We start from the raw sequence: 18,049 nt of genomic DNA, 5'->3' as shown, positions 1-18,049 counted from the left end.
ATGGCCAGTGCGTTTTCGGTACTTGCTAGTTTAAAATGAGTGCTGCTTTTGCAGTCGCAATCATAATAAATCATAAATCTTTTGATTTATGACGTAGACCGGAATTAATTCTTAAAAGAAATTTGTTTTAAACAAACACTCGACACATTAGACCCAGATTTTCTCCACATAACTCATCCTTAATCGTCTTAACCTTTTCTTTAAATGTCCGAATAGTCCGATCAAAGAACAACACCATCGTGACCATTCTGAACTTACTACACACAACAATGGACAGTCCCCAAGTAACATGGCAGAAATACATACCCAAAGCCGTGCTAGTGGGATCTATGTTAAAACATTGCAAAGATCATCTGAGCATCCGGAAAGAACTCCATAGCTTTATGGAAGAGATGAAGGAGGACTCCAAGCGGACTAAACAGGAGTTAAGAGAGGAGGATCCAGCGGTGCGTCAGTGGTACATCAGGAGGCGATCGAGTGCTCCGGCTCCTGTCCTCAGTCTCAGAGATACCAGTGGAAAGCAACAGGTTGGTAATGATAAACATTGATAAGAACAAGTGATGATCAATTTGCTGCAGCACTAATAGACTATATGTAAAGGCGTAGAGAACTAACTGGTCATTCTTCTTGTATTATTTGTGCATCACTTCATCTCACCTATCCTCTCCTCTGGCACATAAGGCCCCAATACACTGCCTCCACCTGTTTCTGTGCTTGGCTGCTGCCCTCGCTGACGCCCAGCTTCTCCAACCCAGCTGTAATCTTTCTTGTTCACTTGATCTTCTCCAAATTGTGTTTGGTCGGCTCACTTTGATTTTTTCCTTCTTTGTGCTATTTCAGTGCGGTGGTACAAATTCTGGTCTCTCCATCCTAAGTACATGACCAATCCAATTCCACTTCCTGAGCGTTATTATCTCTTTCGCTCTGGCTGTATTTGATCTATATATGATGGGGGTTCTTCGTTTGACATTTTTCAGGCCAACTCAAACTCAGAATTTTTCTAAGGCATCCATTCTGGAAGATGTCGATCTTCTTTTTGTCCCGCTCTGTTGTTTTCTATGTCTCACTTCCATACATCAGAAGCGACAAGACCAAGTTGATATTTGTTTGGGTGGAAAATTTTGATGAGCTCCAGATTTTTCTGAGCCTTCCAAATTGAGATTTATCTTTCCTCAGTCTGTTGGTAAAGCTCTCATCAGCTCCTTCCTTTTGCTGTCACACCTCAAGGTAAGTAAAGGTTTCTACATCATCCAGGTTTTGTCTATTAGTCTTGACTGGCTCTATCATGTCAGAGTTGAATATCATCACTTGGATTTCTTCAATGTTTGTTCTAAGGCCAGCTTGACTTGCAATTTCATTTATTCTTTGTGTCTTTCGTTGGATGTCCCGGAATTTGTAGGAGAGCAAGATCATCCACGAAGTCTAGATCTTTAAGTTTTGTTTTAAAATTCCACATTATTCCTGTTGGGTTTGTTTCTGCAGTTTTACTCATAACAAAATCTATATTCAACAAAAAATACAGACATTGTGCAACCCTGCTTCACTCCTGTGGTTACCTGGAACACCATTTTGATTCTTCTCCATCTTCAAGGATCGATTGCACACTTGAATGAAAAGACTTTCACTACTCTGACCATTTTATTTGCCATAGAACTTCAAGATAGACCAAATGTTTTCACTATGTTTGGAATCAAATGCCTTTTCCAAATCAAGGTAGTTTACAAACAATGCTGAGTTCCATTCGGTACATTGTTCTATGATGTTACGAAGTGTTACTGGCTGTTCTGTTGTACTCCTTCCTCTTCGAAAAGCAGCATGTTCCTCGTGCAGCTGTTTTCCATTCCATCTTGGATTCTTTGTATAGCTATCGTTGAGAATACTTTGCTTGGCTGTGTACAGACAAAAGCATTATACAATGTACCTCTATAGTTATCAAATATCGATCAATCACCTTTCTTCGGAATCTTCACTGTCACGCCTTTATTCTAACCGATGGTATGGTTTCTTTTTCCAAAGTGTTGTGAAGAGTTTTTCCAAATAGATTGATGTTGCCTCTGTGTCTGCTTTTGACATCTCAGCTGTTATTCCAGCATCTCCTCCAGATTTTCCATTCTTTAATTTCTTTATAGCCTTGATGATTTTCTCTCTCTGTATGGAGCTTGTATCCATCTCATCAACTACTTTTCTTTCTTTCGTATTGACTGCTCAGGATCTTGCCCTCTTTGTCCTTTACTGCTGTTGGTATTCCTTTCTTCTCATTGCCTAGTACTCTGGGCATCTCTATATGAGTTAAATTTTTTTGAGAGGGGCGTCAAACAAAAAGCAAACAATCAATCTACCACCTTCCAAGAGTTTCTGCTAATCCAAGATTTTTGTCCCTTTTCTTTTACTCTAAGTATGCTGTCTGCTGTAACCTTTTGTCTCTTTCCAGTTCTTTTAGCACTTAGAGTCTTTCTTTCAGCTCCAACGTAAATGATCTTCATTTCTCTGGCTGTTGCAGTTTTGTTACATCATGTGTTTAGCAAGATAAGAAAATCAGAAATTTCATTTTATTTCATATCCAGGACAGCCTTCATTGTAAGCTGTGCGATAAGAAGTTTGAGAGCCCTAAAGACGAGTATCCGTGCCGCGTTTGTGACAGAGTGTTCCATAAGAACTGTGTTCTGCTCATGCAGGATCTCCATCCATCGCACGTAACCGCCATAGAGAGAGCCAACACTAGCACGGGGTGGAGCTGTCCTACGTGTGTAAGGGCTTCACGTTCTGTTGATCTGAGGCAGAAAGTAGGAAAGAATGTTGAAATAAAGCAACTCACAGCCTACATATTTTATAAACGTGCATACGAATAATAAAGTATATCACACTCTTCTTGTCATAAAAGAATTATTACTGAACAAACTTTTTTTCACTGACAGGATGATTTGGGTTTCTTACTAACTGAAAAGGAGATAGAAAGTATTATTGAAACTTTTGATGAAGAAATCAACCCAAAAGGTTTAGTACTCAGCACATTTGTCATTTGTGGATACAGTATAGGAATTTGACAAAGTGTTATTTTGTACTATTTTAAGATAATATCTCCGTTTTCTTTTAATGGCAGGAGGTCAAATTACTTTTGATGAATTCATCGCATACAAGAGAAAACAACTTGGGCACCAGGTCACAGAAGAAGAACGAAAACTCTTTGATCTCGAATTCAAATTGGTTGATACGGACGGCAGCGGAACTATTGATTGGTGGGAGTTTTTAAATTTCCAGGCTAAAGTCAAACTCTCCTCAAGAAATCAGGTAAAACTAAAAGAAAGTAAATTAAGCCAATTACTTATCAAAGTGGTAAAACTTCACTTGCTTGTTTACAAAAAAAAAAAATGAAAAAAATAATGTTTTTACATATTACACATAGGCGTTTTTGCATCCAATCTTGGCCTTGGCATTTTGTGAAATGTATCAACTTGTAAATGGGAAATTAACTTTATTAGTGATCAAAATCTTGAAGACATATTAGCACTGTGTAAGATGATGCTGATGCATTGCAGAATGAGTTAGTGGACTTGCTGACAGAAAAGGAAATTCTGATAGCAAAGATGGCCTTCTCCCACTTAGACACAAATGATGATGGCAGGATATCGGAGTTAGAAGCCAGGAAAGTGCTTGATGAGTATATCGGTCGTTTCAACCTACCTGAAGAGCAAGTATTCATAAATTATTACAGATATTTCAAGTTTCGACACTTCACACGCATTATTAACTCAAAATAAAATCATGAAAAAAAAATACTGAGTATGGTTCCATAGAATAGCTGAGGACCATACGATGTACTTGTGAAGCTTCTCCTGGAAGATTTTCTGTAAAGTTACATTTCTAAAAAGAGGATTTACTTAGAAAATCTTTCCCCTTTCGATTTACTACATATAAAAGAATACAACCATTGAAGACTGATTTTTTTTTAAAGAAAAGTTTTTCTAACTTGATTAACTTAGTTGTGAAAATAAAGGTCAAACTGCTTATCGTTTTCTTTGTATCTTCAAGGAGACGATATAGTATTGGCGAAACCTACGCAAAGCATGCTTTAGCTCGAGCCATGTCGCTCGATGTTAAGGAATTGGGGTCAGTATAACATCGATATTCCATCATAATTCTTTTAAATTTGTACATAATCTATATGTTAATTGTTTATCACGTCTTTTTTTCTCTTTGCAGAACTGTCACGTGGAATGAATTTTTGCTTGGTCAGGCTCAATACATTTTAGTCACACGTCCAAACATGACGTATTTAGGACAAGGAAAGCGCTGAAGAAATCGTAAATTGGACATCGATTTTTATACTTTCTAAAAATGTCCCTCTACATTTATATTGAAATTAATTAAATTATTTAAGTCCTTTTTTCATTGTTTCTTTTCTGATATTGTGTCATTCGTGTATCCCCTCAGCTGCAGAACTGTAGCTTGCTGCTCTATAAAAAAAAAATGGGAAGAAGAACCAGAAAGCTACAGTGCCATCCATAGAAAAAGCTGTCATTTCATTGCACAGTGTTTCAGATTAATTTCCTCATATTCTTACCTTAATTGCACAAATGTTCGATTTCAAAAACTTTTTTTATATCTCTCTCAACTATACATGCACTCTTTAAGTCGATACCACCCATATTGGCAGTATGAACATCTGGCAAAAAAGGAAGTTAGACAGCAATTGTCCATCCGAGTGTCTTTTGTGACATAAATTTTATGCTCTAAGCTTCCTCCCCACAACAGACATATTGATTGCCTAAGACTCCTTTTGTTTATGGGAACAAACAAGAAAAATAAAGCAGTTTTAAGCCTTTGCCAATAAATGAGGTTTATTTGCTGCATAATTATTGTAAGAAGGAATACTAACAAAAACATGTTAAGTAGTAAGTAAAAATGTCTGTTTTGATTTTCTCACAACACTAGCTTATATACACCTAATATCGGTTCAAAAACGGGAGGTAACCCCAGTTCTATAATAATACATCACAGATTCATAAAATGTCTAATAATATGCACGTACAAATTTTTCACTTGCTGAGGTTGGTCATCTAATCTTGTATGTGGCAATGCACTTGAAGTTATTTCCATTTCCTACATCATAGCAAAATAAATCAATGCTAATTGTTTAAACATTGTATGTACATTAATGACTGTATTGACACAGCATTCTTCTCCACTATGAAAAAGAAATTGTTTTGAAGAACACTGTGTTATTTTATACAGAGTTCTTTGAAATTATTTTCACCCCAAGAAACTTAAATCCTCAGTGTTCTTTTGCCAAATAAAAAAATCCATAATAACACAAAAAATAGCCAGATTGTGAAGTATTCATAAATTAATGAAATGAAATCATGCTAAACAAAAAATCTAGATTAAAGCATACCACATGTTATCTTAATTAATTCAAGGTCAGGGGTCAAAGCCAACCTTGAAATTTCTCTAGAATAAGATTTATTATTATGAGGAGATGATAAATGTTAATCAGAATGCACCACACTAAATTGAGCTAAGTAAATCCTTTAACATGGTTAACTCAGAAAGTGATTACACCTTTCAATCTTCCAGGCTGTCAAGACCCCAAAAAGCAATGAATGTTTATCACCAACTAATACCAAGGTCAAAGGCCAAGATGTCATGTACATTACAATGTACCTATCAGTATGTGAAGTTAAAAAAAAAAATTAATTAAAGTTATTTGTAGAGACCTAAATATGTACCACAGTGACCTTAATATATCTGTTCATTCCATGGTCAAAATGTTCACATTCAAATTAAAACAGTGATAATCAAAACATACCAATGACCTAGGCAGTTGAACCAAAAGATATCGTGTACTCTTACTTACAAATTATACAGCTTATAGAAAGAGTATACATTTACTGCTATTTTCAAATGCTGGAACTATATTGCACACCTATTACATGTACATGTATCTTAAAACTGTACTGCACAAGTAAAATATCTTGCAAATACATGTATATGAGGGGAATATATTATAACATAAACATGTATGAGTGAATACTGTTGTGACACTAGTCATTCAATAAATGTATCATAAATAACGATCATATATCATACCACTACAAATAAAAAATACAATAAATATGAAAGAAAATACATGCACTTCTTATTCTACAGTAATGATATAACTATAGTCACACAAGTCTCATTTATATTACCAGTTGTTATAGATTCATATAATACATCTGTTTCTGAGAAAATCAACCAGTTTCAAATTCTTCATTATTAATCATCATCAATTAAATCTAAAACAAATTACTTGAAACAACTGAACAGATTTCTAACCTCATCTCAATAATGTGAAAATTCTTATTTACAGAAAAAACCCAATATTTTGTCTCTGAAACTCACCTTACTACTAAAGCCAAAATAATGCCAAAAATTTGTTGGTTTATTCACTGTATATGTTATGACAAAAAAGTTCAGTAATTATGATGGTATTACCCAGAGAGGTTAAGAGTATTCAAACAATTCTGATATGAGTCAATTCACAACCTGTACATAAACAGTCATCCTCCTAAATCACATTTCTCTACCTTGACTTTCCACTTTGGTTTGCTTATCGATTTTCCATAGCTTAATGATTTAAGCTTGCCCTCAATGTTTCATAAAAAGATATTAATTTCATTTTATTCCAAAAGATGTGCAGAAATTTATTCCACACAAGGACATCCTTTAAAAACATGTATAAACTTTTTTTCTGTAAACATTTATCTCCTTTCTGATTAAACAATAATCTGATTGTCTTTAAGTCTACTTTCTGTGAAATATATTTACTACCTTTACATTGAAATTGCCTGAAACAAATATCTACATGCCGACAAGTCAACAACACAACACGGAAGCACCAATACAACATTCAAGGCAGCCGTAATATAATGGAAAGACATCTGGGTGATATACACAGAAACCTGTCACAACAATGGAATATCACCCTTTATTATGCACCAACTTAGATCATTTTGACAACTCGTACATAAAATTTAAATCCCTCATTTCTTAGTCTCTACAATCTCAGAAGTTAGAATACGACTCAGGTATGAGGTAACTCAAAAGAGGCAAAACTGTTCAATAATAACAACCTCTACGATTTAAAACTTAATCTTTATAAAAAAAAAAGACAAAAAATATATATCAGTTTTCCTCCTAACTATGACTAGCACACGAAAAATGAATTGCACTATATTTTTCAGACTCTTACTAAAATAAACTGTACAAATAAATACGATTATCATGGAGATTTAGGAGTATTTTGAAAAACATTAAATATTTTTTGCAAAATTGTGTCAAAATTAAATTGCAAACATAAGCAGGATTCTTTTTGAAAATATTCAAGAATTCTGTGACTTCATTCCTATTATTACTTTAAGTATTTTGCTACTTTTTTGAATGAAGGTCAAAACACAAAAACTCACTGGCAAAAATTCATGAAAACAGCCAGTCACTTTACATATATTAACCCAATCAACACCTACAAACACAATTTAACGACACTTAAATCACAGCGGAAACTAGATATGGTGGCCTGCACCATATTATTTTATTCTACGAAATGATACTGACCTATCTACCTTAAAGAAAATAAGGGCAAGATTATTTCATGTGATAACAAGTGTTGACAATGTCTGTAAATAACCTTCACATCTCTTGGTTAGTTTTTCAAATTTGCTCTAGCTACCATCTATAAAAGATATGCTTATGTTACAAGAACAAAAGTAATTAATATCAAAATCAGCCAAAAAGAAAAACAACTGCAAATATAAAGTTTCATATACAAAAATCAATAGAACTTTAAAAATTACAATGGTGATATTCTGATAAACAAAAAAAAAAAAGAATGAAGCTGCGTAAACATTTCTTTGAAAATTGTTAACAAAAAAACATTGAAAAAAAGTTCGTAAGAATTTTCGATTCCATCATAAATTTGCGTAATTATGAAACACCTGATGGTAGACATGGGACCTTTATAATCATCACAGACAAACAGAAAGCTTGCTTTGCTAGGTGGGGTTTGTAGATTATCGCTTGGCACATCAAGATGGCGGTGGGGTGGTGGGGCTTTTCCTGTCCTGACTGGTTTGGAAACTGTTGATAAATTTGGCAATGTAGTCATATCCTGCTTCTTGGGCAAGTTCTGCAGCAGTTTTACCTTCCTGTAATCAGAGGAATCATGTCCTTATAATGATCAGATAATCCTTCAGGTAATTATTCATGGAGGCTGCTTCAAGAAGTAAATGCAACTGATATCATGATTGTGTTTAAAGAAGTATAAATGCCAAAGTACATGCATACTTTATCATACCTTGTTTTTGAGCCTTGTATCCACACCATAAGACATGAGCAATTTCATCACTTTCATGTGCCCAAACAGGGCTGCAGCATGAAGTGGTGTCTCTCCATTCTGAAATCAAATATAAAATACAGGCAAGGATAGAAAACAAAAAACTTGCAGTAATTGGCATTTACATGTGTAGCAAATTCTTTAATTTTGTTTCTCTTTAGTGATCTTGTTTCTCTTCAGGAAAAACAGCCTATATGAAACTCATGTCAACTTTTAAAATATTCAAATTTTAATTTACTTTAATATATCATTAGAGGACCTTTAAATATCCTCATGATGTGACAACTCATTCTTACTGAAAACCTTCCATACCTTGAGTAAACCCAAGTTTGGTTTGTGTTTAAGGAGTTGCTCAGCAACATCTAAATGGCCCTTATGGCATGCCTTGAAAAGGGGGGTTGCACCATCCTATAAAGAAAACATCATTTATGTAAAGAAAGTCCTCCATCTCATAATTCATCTCTTTTATTACTTGTCCTGTAAGAGGTTTTGCTTTAGAAGTTCACAGAAAAAATGAAAGAAGTTTTTTTTTTTTTTTTTGAAACAGCTCTCTATATACCTCTCTGACAGCATCTACTTCAGCACCAGAGGATAAGAGCTCTTTAACAATGGAGGTGTGTCCCATTTGTGAAGCTATCCACAAGGGTGTAGCCTGATCCTACAAAACAGATTATCATACATTATTAAATGTCATAGCAGTATTTTTAAATTGAACGACCCAAACAAGAAATAGAGAAATTATTGAATTCCATTCAAATATAATTAAATTTCATGTTCAATTTCTCTGGTGCATTGTAATAAAATTTATAGTCTTAATTAATTCCTTTTCAAGCTTAATTTTAATTCAATTTTTAAAAAAAATTAATGATTAATAAATATTTTTTGCCGTTTACTTTAACTAGCGCTTAAGTGTACCCTGTACACATGAGTGATTTTTTAAAATCAGAAAGCCATGATTTTTCAAAAACAATAGAATATGATTATTATCTATAGGTTTGATACCTGTCGTTTAACATTGACATCAGCCCCTCGAGTTATCAGGTATTTTAACAGGTGTAAATGGCCATTTTGTGCAGTGATAAAGAGAGGTGTGGCCCCGTCAATCATTTGAGCATGGAGATCCGCTCCTCTACTGAGTAACTCCTCCACAACATCCAAATGATTACACTGACAGGCTACAAACAAAGGTGTCCCTCCATCCTGTAAATTACACACACTGAATCAACACAACACACTCTTTTGATCAAAATTGTAGCTGTGCAAAATTCAAAAATGTTCCTCACACCAAATGATTAAATTCAAAAATTCAATTTCTAACTGAGTGAGTTATGATGCTTGCAAATGTAATACTAGGTGAACCTTTAAACCCAAGAATCAAGTTTACATCAAACAAATACTGCACAGTATACATGTAATACAATAACTTACATAGCTGGCTAGATCTAGGGAGGCTCCGCTGTCTAACAACACACGTACAATGTCTAGAAATCCTCCTTGAGCAGCAAAGAACAATGCACAGGTTCCCGTCTGTAACAAAATTATTACTTTATATATTCATATAATGTAGGTTGTGTATGTCTTACAAGATTTGGAAATCGTAAAGTGTTCAAATAATAGCATATTTCAATTTGTGTTTGTGTTAAATACCCAACAAGACAGTTCTTAGCAAGTCTATGAATTTACATTACAGGAAAAATATGTTTTATATGAATACATGAAGAAGTCTGCTTAATTTGCTAGATATGCATAAATTTAAATTATTTATTAATTAAATTTCCTCATTTTACATCTGACATTCTGTTTCTCTGTCTGGAATCTATCTTGGTATGCATGTACTCACAAGTCTGCGAGCTGAAGGGTCAGCCCCTTGTTTCAGAAGTTCTTTTACACAGTCTAGATGATTGTTTGCAGCAGCCAAAATTAATGGAGATGTCCCTTCCTGTTGAAAACAAAAATTTAACACATTTTTGAAAAAAACACTAATCCACAATTATAAAAGTATACCTTGTGCTTAAGATAGTAAATTCATATGCCAAATAATTATTTTCCTTGTCTGATATAAATACCACAACTTGAATTTCTAAATACGAATGTAAGCATATGTATAAATATTCAAAATAGTCAAACCAGCCATGGCTGCTGCTGTGAAGTTGAATATTTTATAATTATCATTGATAGAAATAAAAGGCAAATAAACTTCATATCATTCAAAAAGAGTGGAAAGAGTATTTGTATACTAACTCAGTATCATGGAATATCAGAAATTCCAAATTGCAGTAACATATCTTCTGGACTCCCAACAAACCAAGAGTGATGTCCTAACTTTATGAATTTTACCAGAAACAATATATAAAAGAGTAGCTGGCTCCATAAAATGATATAACTACCTTGTCTTTGCAGTCTACATGTACTTTTCCGGTGTCTAGTACACGTTTTAGTTGTTCTAAGTTTCCTTGTAAAGCAGCCAAATGAAGTTGCTGGTCTGATGGAGTTTCCTTCTAAAAAAAAATTATATGTTAATGACATATATAGAGTACAATATATGGGAGGTATTGATTTCTACAGAGGATATGAAATTGGCAAATTCTGTATAATCTACTTGACATTTGGTCTGGTGAATTGTAAATACTTATTAACCAAAATAACCAAAGAGAAGTTAAACCCCAGATCAATATATTTTGTTATAAAATTAAATACAAAAACTATTTTTTTTTTTAATGAAAATGCAATCTTTACAACAGAAAATCTGAAATTGATACTTCTCTGTATGATTTATTATCAATGTTATTATCGTTTGCAGCTAACTGTAAAGTTTCATGTTACTTCACGATTTTTTTCGTCAGATGCATCCAGCGTAAACAATTCACGTGATTGGTCAACTCAAATTATCAACACTGATATGAAAATAGTCTGTTGCACGAGCAACCAATCAAGGATAAGAAGAAAGTTCCAGTCGTAAAGCTTGCAGTTAGGAGGGGTGTACAATTTACCTTGAGTGCAGCTGTCAACTAGATTGTGACATAACGTGAAACTTTACAGTTAGCTGCCAACGATAATATGTAAAAAGAAAAAAAGAAAGAAAGAAAGAATATAATACATTGCTTCAAATGTGTTTACTACTTAGTTTAAGGCACAATAAAAAGATAATCTATAGTTTAAGATTAAGATATTGGTTTCTCTCTCTCTTTCTCTCCCTCTCTCTCTTTTGGGGGTGGGGGTGGATGGGGGGGGGGGATTTAATCATTTATTAGATCTTTTTGAACTTTTACACTATTCAACTTATAGGTAGGTATGGCATGTAGGGCTGAAATAATATGCTGTCTCCACAATAAGAATAAGATACATATTCAGAATTATTGCAATACTTTTTTCACAATTCATTTTTTTCAAAACATTTTTAAACACAAATCATAAGGTTTAAGAAAACATGTATTCAGATTTCAAAAGGCAAGTAAAACAGGCCCCAAGACAATAAACTGATAATAAAAATAAGTCAAAATATTGATTTTTATGACCGTATAAGTGGAAATTTTAGCGAGACACAAATTTAGCGATTTCTCCTTAAAAACTGGTACTTTATTTTTAGCGAGAAGTAATTTTAACTATTTCAAAAATGTTCACTAAAGAAGCTAGTACAAATAACACAATTTATTTTTAGCGATATTCAATTTTAGCAATTTCAACGGCCTCGCTAATAATGCAAAAATTAAATCCTCGCTAAAATTTCTACTTATACGGTATCTTGAGCTGTTTGCTTAAAAAGTGCAAATTTTTGAAAAATTTAATTCTATGATCACTGATGAATATTTTGACTGATTACATGTATTAATATTATTTCACAAGTTATTATATTGGTTTGAAATTTTGATTTAAGTCTTTTCTCAGTTTTATGGTCTTGGAGCCAGGTGGTGGCACAATAAAGAGTACTAAGTAAATGTGCTTCTGAAGATTAAACATGTTAAAAGAGCACTTTGTTTGTGTCAATATTAGCAGCGGCAGTCTTATCTGAAACTTACTTCGTTGTCATGTGTTATGTTGTCTGTTCAAATCTAATCAGCTGCCAGGAGGACAGTCTAATGAACATTAGTGACAGAAATTGATAAAGTCTTCTAACTCAAAAAACTGCCTTAAATTTTATGTGAAAAGAAACTCATTTCTACAATTGATGGTACTCAAAAATTAAAATCTCAAGTTAATCTGCCATAATGATTGCAGTGTGGGTGATATGAATGTCAATGACAATGTTATATTTTGAGTTTATTAATTTTTCAAAGTTGTTTTCCATTTTCTTAAGTTCTTAACCCTTGTTGGCTTAACATATCACATCAACCCTATAATCACCAAAGCATTCCGTTATCATTATCATGATTATTGCAATGCTGTTAAGACTGTAGACTGATGATTTTTTAAACATGACAGAATTATGATTTCTTGCCTTCAGGCACCTTTCACTCATCTTATCAAAATATATGCAGACTTACAGTATATATCATAATCATATACAGTATGTATACCTGATAAGAATTTTATCTCAAAGTTAGTAAATTATGAAAGTATCATTTTGGTCGATTTGGGGTTATTCTCTAAAGCTATCCAAATGTTCTTTTCTTCTAAAGCCTCATCTGACAAACAACAGCAACAACAACAAAAAAAAAAAAAAGAAGAATTTCAACTGCCTCAGTGCCTTGTCATAAACAGAACAGACTACATTGCTGAATTCCGTTACTTTCCAACTGTTTAATTTTTTCATGTGTATTTGCACAGTTTAAAATATTTCGCGTTTTCGGAAAAAAAAATAAAATATTCTTGTAAAGCAAGTACATGATGAAGTTGGGTAGATTTTCACCAACCTTTAACGACATCTTTGGGGGAATCGAAACTTCTTCAACTTCTGCAGACAAACGTGTAACTGATCATGAAAATCATCGCCGAAACGCTTTGCAGATTTGATAAATCGTACAATTTCTTTATGTCAAAAGAAGAAGGAAAGATCATGTTAAGTTAATGTTACTCTACTCAGAGATTTTTTTTTATAAAAGCTTAAATTATTTGTGATTTTTTTTTAAATCAACGGAGATAAATTACAAGGATTTTATTCCAAAGAGACACAACCATGAACGTGTTAACAAAATAAAATTTGAGGGAAAATATCAAAAATCTAATCTTCAAACTTATAAAAATACCCTTTTTAATCTTTTCGACTATTAAAGAACATCTTAGATAGTAAAAAAATGTTTAATTTGTTTTGCTAACATGTATAACATATTAAATGATTTTATGAAATTTAGATAGCTACATAGAAAGTATGGATTTATATACCACCCCCTATATTCTATGAATTCTGGGTAAATGACATATCCATGTGCTTCCTCTTTTCTCTCACAGCCATTGCAGTCGTGTGTATTTATATTTATAAAATTACATATTGCCTAAATTCGCCATATACAATCATTTTACGCCCAGTAAAGTATTTATACATACAAACATCATCTCATATGCCTTTATTTTAAATTCATTTTCAGTCAATATCTGTCTGTATATAAGTCTAATACAAAATAAAAAAGCTTGTTGAAAGGGGGGGTTATAAAAATGTTTTAGATGTGCATTTATTGTTTATGCTCCAAGGTTGAAGTTTATTTGTTTTACATTGTAGTAAGCTGTCACTATGCAGAACGATCAAGGAGAATTTGTGGATATGTACATCCCTAGAAAATGGTGGGTCATTTTCTTTACTCCATATTATTTGGATGTCCCCAATATTTTACAAAGAATGGGTGGACTTAAGTGGCCAGAAAAAATGCTGTAAATTTAAGTTCCATAAAATGTTATTTTTTTCCCATCATATAAACCCTCGATATCTTAACTGTGTATTTATGGTACGGATGTGAATTTAAGATGCTCTTTTCGGGGTAAACTAAATAAATCTCGAAGGCATGATGCCTGAAGATTTCTTGAATATCAATAGATAATCAGGGTCACACATTTTTCATTGTGTGTATACATAGTCAGCGCATGTTTGTCGGCCGTTCTTACAAAAACTGTAGTTGTATATTGAACAAAATAATGTCATATTGAAAGGAGAAGAGCCGACAAACATGCGCTCACACTTATTTAACAAAAAACATGTTCAAAACAAACTTCTCACTTCCATTGTTACGACTTCGATTGACCTTCTAAATTAATATAAAATAATTTAAAGTAAATATATCTTATTGCTCAGGGCAGGGATGGGTTATGTTGATCTCTGTATTAAATAATTATTGTTGATTTAAAAAATGAATTTTTGTAAAATTTCAAATTGTGTTTTTGTTGAAGTTGATAGAGAAGAAAACACTTTAAGAGGTAAAGATTATAGATAAATATGTGTCCACAATGAATAAGATAGGTATTTTTAAAAAATGATAAAATATTAGTTTCACAACAAAATGCCACGAATCTAGAACTTTGAAAAATGTCGTTACGCGAAATCTCCCCCAAGAAAATTTTCAAAAGTTGGCATGTATGTAAATATTACAATTCATGACGTGATGTCCACCTGGGTGGAAACAGTTACATTGTATTCTTCAACCTGACCTCAATGTATATCACTATGTGTGGTTGCCGTTTTCAGAATATAGCACATTAAATGTTGAGTTAATTTTGTGTGTCCTCACATTTAAAAAGAAATCATAATGACATCGCTGTAATATGCCAAACACGTATTGGAATTTCTAGAGAGAGAGACACAGAGAGAGAAATGTCAACAATGACACCGATCGATAGCCCCGCTTCCTAAGAATATTGATAGCGTGACCGAAAAACCACTCTGGTGCATGTCAAATTCCAGAAGAGGACACTAATGTATCGTTGCTTCAATTTTGATTCATGGCAACAAGGCATTGCTTTTGTATATGTGTTCTAGCTAAAATAACTATGTAGACGTTGCTCTTGCTATTGCTTGTAATATACTTTGGATTCACTTTATTTTCAACTTGTTAGAGTAGTTGCAGAAAGATCCAAAATAGGGCTTTAAGTCCACCTATTCTTTATGATTTATGTAGCCTTACCTTTATAACTATAAGGGTTAATGATGGGTTCCTTTATCAGCTTGAGTTGAATGATTTCATTGTATCTCAATTGTCTCAACAGATGATAAAATAGAAGCAATGTTTATGTTTCAAATATGGCATGATTTTGTTTTAAATAATTATGTTAGCTGTGTTTATTTTCTTTCTAAAGTAAAAACTTAAGTAACAATCATCTTACATTACAGCTCTGCAAGCAACAGAATCATAGCAGCAAAGGACCATGCATCAATTCAGATCAATATTGCTGATGTAAGTTAAAGTGCATGTAGTTTAATAATAAACCTGACTGTACTAGTATACCTGAGGTACTTATCAGAATCAAACAGTGCTAAAATGTCCCTATGATGCTTTGATATATATGTGATTATTAAAATTTCAGGTGGATCCTAGCACTGGCCGCATGACTGGATCTAACACAACTTACGCCATCTGTGGAAACATTAGAAGAATGGTAAGTGTAACAGAATATGGTGAAATGTTGATTAAAACATTACTCTTAACATCATTTGTACCAGATTGTTCAATATAGTATTGAATGTAAATATTTATAGACAGTTTCACCATCAGAATTTGACTATTTTTTGTCATTTTCCATACGTTATCTCGACAAAGAGTTGTTTACTGCATATTGCATATGTTAGTCCTTTCATGTTTGTCAGTATCACTGTTGTTGATGCTAGATGAAAAGACTATAATGCCATTATTATTATTGTCAATGGCTGTAATAAGTTTTATTGTGAATACAATGTGAATTAAATATTTGATAATGAAGTCGTGATAATCAACATTGAAGTACTCTTATTTACGTTTTTTGGAGTCATTTAGGTTGGACATTTCTCCCTTTATAATGAATTCTTTTATCTTTCAGGGAGAATCTGATGATTCCCTAATCCGATTGGCAAAGAGAGATCACCTCATAGCCCAGTAAGAAAATATTATGGCAACTTATGTATATAATATATTTTCTGTGAAAATTCTTTATAGAAAACAGATAATCATTTGATATTTTACTGCCAAAAAAAATTAATCCCTCTATGAAACTTCATTCCTAAAGAGTAACATACAATAATGATGAATCTGTGTTTGTTTTACAGGAACTTCTGATGAGAATGTGATCTGCCTGGTGTTGTTAACTTCTATGAATAAACACATCTACAACATCATTTTCTTGTTTCTTTTTTTCCTATACTGGAAATCAGGGAATGCATTTACAGATGGATAAAAAGCAAACACCCAAAATAGGCCATTCTTTAGGTCTAAACGTATTGCCTAAAAATCAATTCCAGCAGAAGCAATTCCAAAAGAACAAGAAATCTGTGAGCCAATGCTCACTAGTGATACCCCGGCTCTGATGTAAATAAGCACTTTTATTTCATGTTAATATACACAAGTTCAGTTACAGGCAGATGCACAGAAAAATATGAAGTTGACATCAGATCGATATAAAAATTAATCCAACCATATGGCATGCCTCAACAAAGAGTGTACTAAAATTTCAAGCATCTGCTATGAATAGTTAACTGTGACGAAGATATGTCATATATGAAATGGACAGATGCACAGACAAACAGGAAGTTAACATCAGATTTTAACAAAAATGTATCCCACCATATGGCATGCCTCAGAGAAGATTGTTTAAAATTTCAAGCATCTGCGATGAGTAGTTGCAGAGAAAACTGCAACGAAAATTTGTTATGTATGAAATGCACAGTCAAACAGAAAATTGACATCGGATTTTAACAAAATTATATCCCACCGTATGGCATGCCCCAGAGAAGATTGTGTTAAAATTTCAAGCATCTACGATGAGTAGTTGCTGAGAAAACTGCGACAAAAATTTGTTACGGACAGACACACAGACAGCTAGACACACAAGGGTAAAACAGTATACCCCTCTCCTTCGGAGCGGGGGTATAAAAATGCATAATTCAAAATACGGACACATCACAGCCAAATTCAAAGCTTGTCAAACATCAAATGGCCTATTTTATATAATTAATATTGGTATAAAGTATCCTTGGTTGAATAAAAGTTTAAATTAAGAACTTTGAAGTGCCAAGTCCCCTTACAACAGGAGATAATCAAGAAAAGACAAAAATAGAGTGGGTTATTTAAAAAAATATCTCAAAAACCACTGGGTCCGAAAAGCTGAAACTTGTAATTCAGGGGCGTAGCAACAGGGGGGGGGGGGGGGGCTGGCCCCCCCACTTTTTTCCCAACCTTATCTATACTATAGCAAATATTAATTGAAAACCTGGTTGGCCCCCCCAGTTTTAGTGATGTACCGAAAATGAAGTATTAGAATTGGTACTGAAAGTAGTTGACATTGAAAAAAAGTTAGCCTCTAACCCCCCCACCCCCCCCACGAAATAGGATTTTCGACTTTCGGCAACTTTCAACTTTTCCCTTCTTCTTCTTTTTTTTTTTTTTGCTTGTCAACTTTTTCAGGTAAGTAAAAAAAATTTTTTTTCTCCGGCTGCCCCCCCCCCCACTTTCAAAAACGATGCTACGCCACTTAAATTGCTCCTAGGGGTAGAATGGGTCAAAATCGGGTGAAGAAGCTACTCAGATGAGCACTATGGCCCATGGGCCACTTGTTTTATTGATAGTT

General features: G+C 33.4%; 3 protein-coding genes across 3 annotated transcripts; 2 read left to right on the top strand and 1 right to left on the bottom strand.

Annotated features, from left to right (window-relative positions):
* Window positions 1–221: 221 nt before the first annotated feature.
* LOC134273312 (PHD finger protein 24-like) lies at window positions 222–3,758 on the top strand. The gene is made up of 5 exons (XM_062755516.1): window positions 222–527; window positions 2,565–2,747; window positions 2,916–2,994; window positions 3,101–3,288; window positions 3,537–3,758. Exons 1-5 carry the CDS (start codon window positions 270–272, stop codon window positions 3,756–3,758), a joined length of 930 nt encoding a protein of 309 aa, XP_062611500.1. The 5' UTR covers window positions 222–269.
* Window positions 3,759–4,811: 1,053 nt separating this feature from the next.
* On the bottom strand, window positions 4,812–13,300 carry LOC134273486 (ankyrin repeat domain-containing protein 29-like). The gene is made up of 9 exons (XM_062755683.1): window positions 13,222–13,300; window positions 10,759–10,869; window positions 10,212–10,310; window positions 9,800–9,898; window positions 9,374–9,571; window positions 8,931–9,029; window positions 8,684–8,779; window positions 8,333–8,431; window positions 4,812–8,183 (listed from the first exon to the last, which is right to left on the bottom strand). Exons 1-9 carry the CDS (start codon window positions 13,231–13,233, stop codon window positions 8,064–8,066), a joined length of 933 nt encoding a protein of 310 aa, XP_062611667.1. The 5' UTR covers window positions 13,234–13,300; the 3' UTR covers window positions 4,812–8,063.
* A 415-nt stretch (window positions 13,301–13,715) lies between these two features.
* On the top strand, window positions 13,716–16,601 carry LOC134273133 (small ribosomal subunit protein eS21-like). The gene is made up of 6 exons (XM_062755314.1): window positions 13,716–13,767; window positions 14,025–14,086; window positions 15,624–15,687; window positions 15,818–15,889; window positions 16,307–16,362; window positions 16,533–16,601. The coding sequence occupies exons 2-6, from the start codon at window positions 14,037–14,039 to the stop codon at window positions 16,540–16,542; spliced, it is 252 nt and encodes an 83-aa protein (XP_062611298.1). The 5' UTR covers window positions 13,716–13,767; window positions 14,025–14,036; the 3' UTR covers window positions 16,543–16,601.
* Window positions 16,602–18,049: the final 1,448 nt, after the last annotated feature.

Source organism: Saccostrea cucullata, unplaced genomic scaffold (genome assembly GCF_032062105.1).
Source record: "Saccostrea cucullata isolate Sc308-1 unplaced genomic scaffold, CSIRO_AGI_Scuc_v1 ctg31, whole genome shotgun sequence".
Taxonomy (NCBI): Eukaryota; Metazoa; Mollusca; class Bivalvia; order Ostreida; family Ostreidae; genus Saccostrea; species Saccostrea cuccullata.
The sequence above is the reverse complement of the archived record's forward strand: the minus strand, read 5'-3'. Positions and strand labels throughout refer to the sequence as shown.

Bases quoted from the DNA above. Each gene is read 5' to 3' on its own strand.
- LOC134273312 (XM_062755516.1), top strand. From the start codon at position 270: ATGGACAGTCCCCAAGTAACATGGCAGAAATACATACCCAAAGCCGTG. The intron at 528-2,564 runs GTTGGTAATGAT...TTTCATATCCAG, and splicing joins ATACCAGTGGAAAGCAACAG to GACAGCCTTCATTGTAAGCT. The intron at 2,748-2,915 runs GTAAGGGCTTCA...TTTCACTGACAG, and splicing joins GGTGGAGCTGTCCTACGTGT to GATGATTTGGGTTTCTTACT.
- LOC134273486 (XM_062755683.1), bottom strand. The intron at 8,780-8,930 runs GTATATAGAGAG...TTTTCTTTATAG, and splicing joins AAGTAGATGCTGTCAGAGAG to GATGGTGCAACCCCCCTTTT. The intron at 8,432-8,683 runs GTATGGAAGGTT...ATTTGATTTCAG, and splicing joins CAAACTTGGGTTTACTCAAG to AATGGAGAGACACCACTTCA.
- LOC134273133 (XM_062755314.1), top strand. From the start codon at position 14,037: ATGCAGAACGATCAAGGAGAATTTGTGGATATGTACATCCCTAGAAAA. The intron at 15,688-15,817 runs GTAAGTTAAAGT...TTAAAATTTCAG, and splicing joins TTCAGATCAATATTGCTGAT to GTGGATCCTAGCACTGGCCG. The intron at 15,890-16,306 runs GTAAGTGTAACA...TTTATCTTTCAG, and splicing joins GTGGAAACATTAGAAGAATG to GGAGAATCTGATGATTCCCT.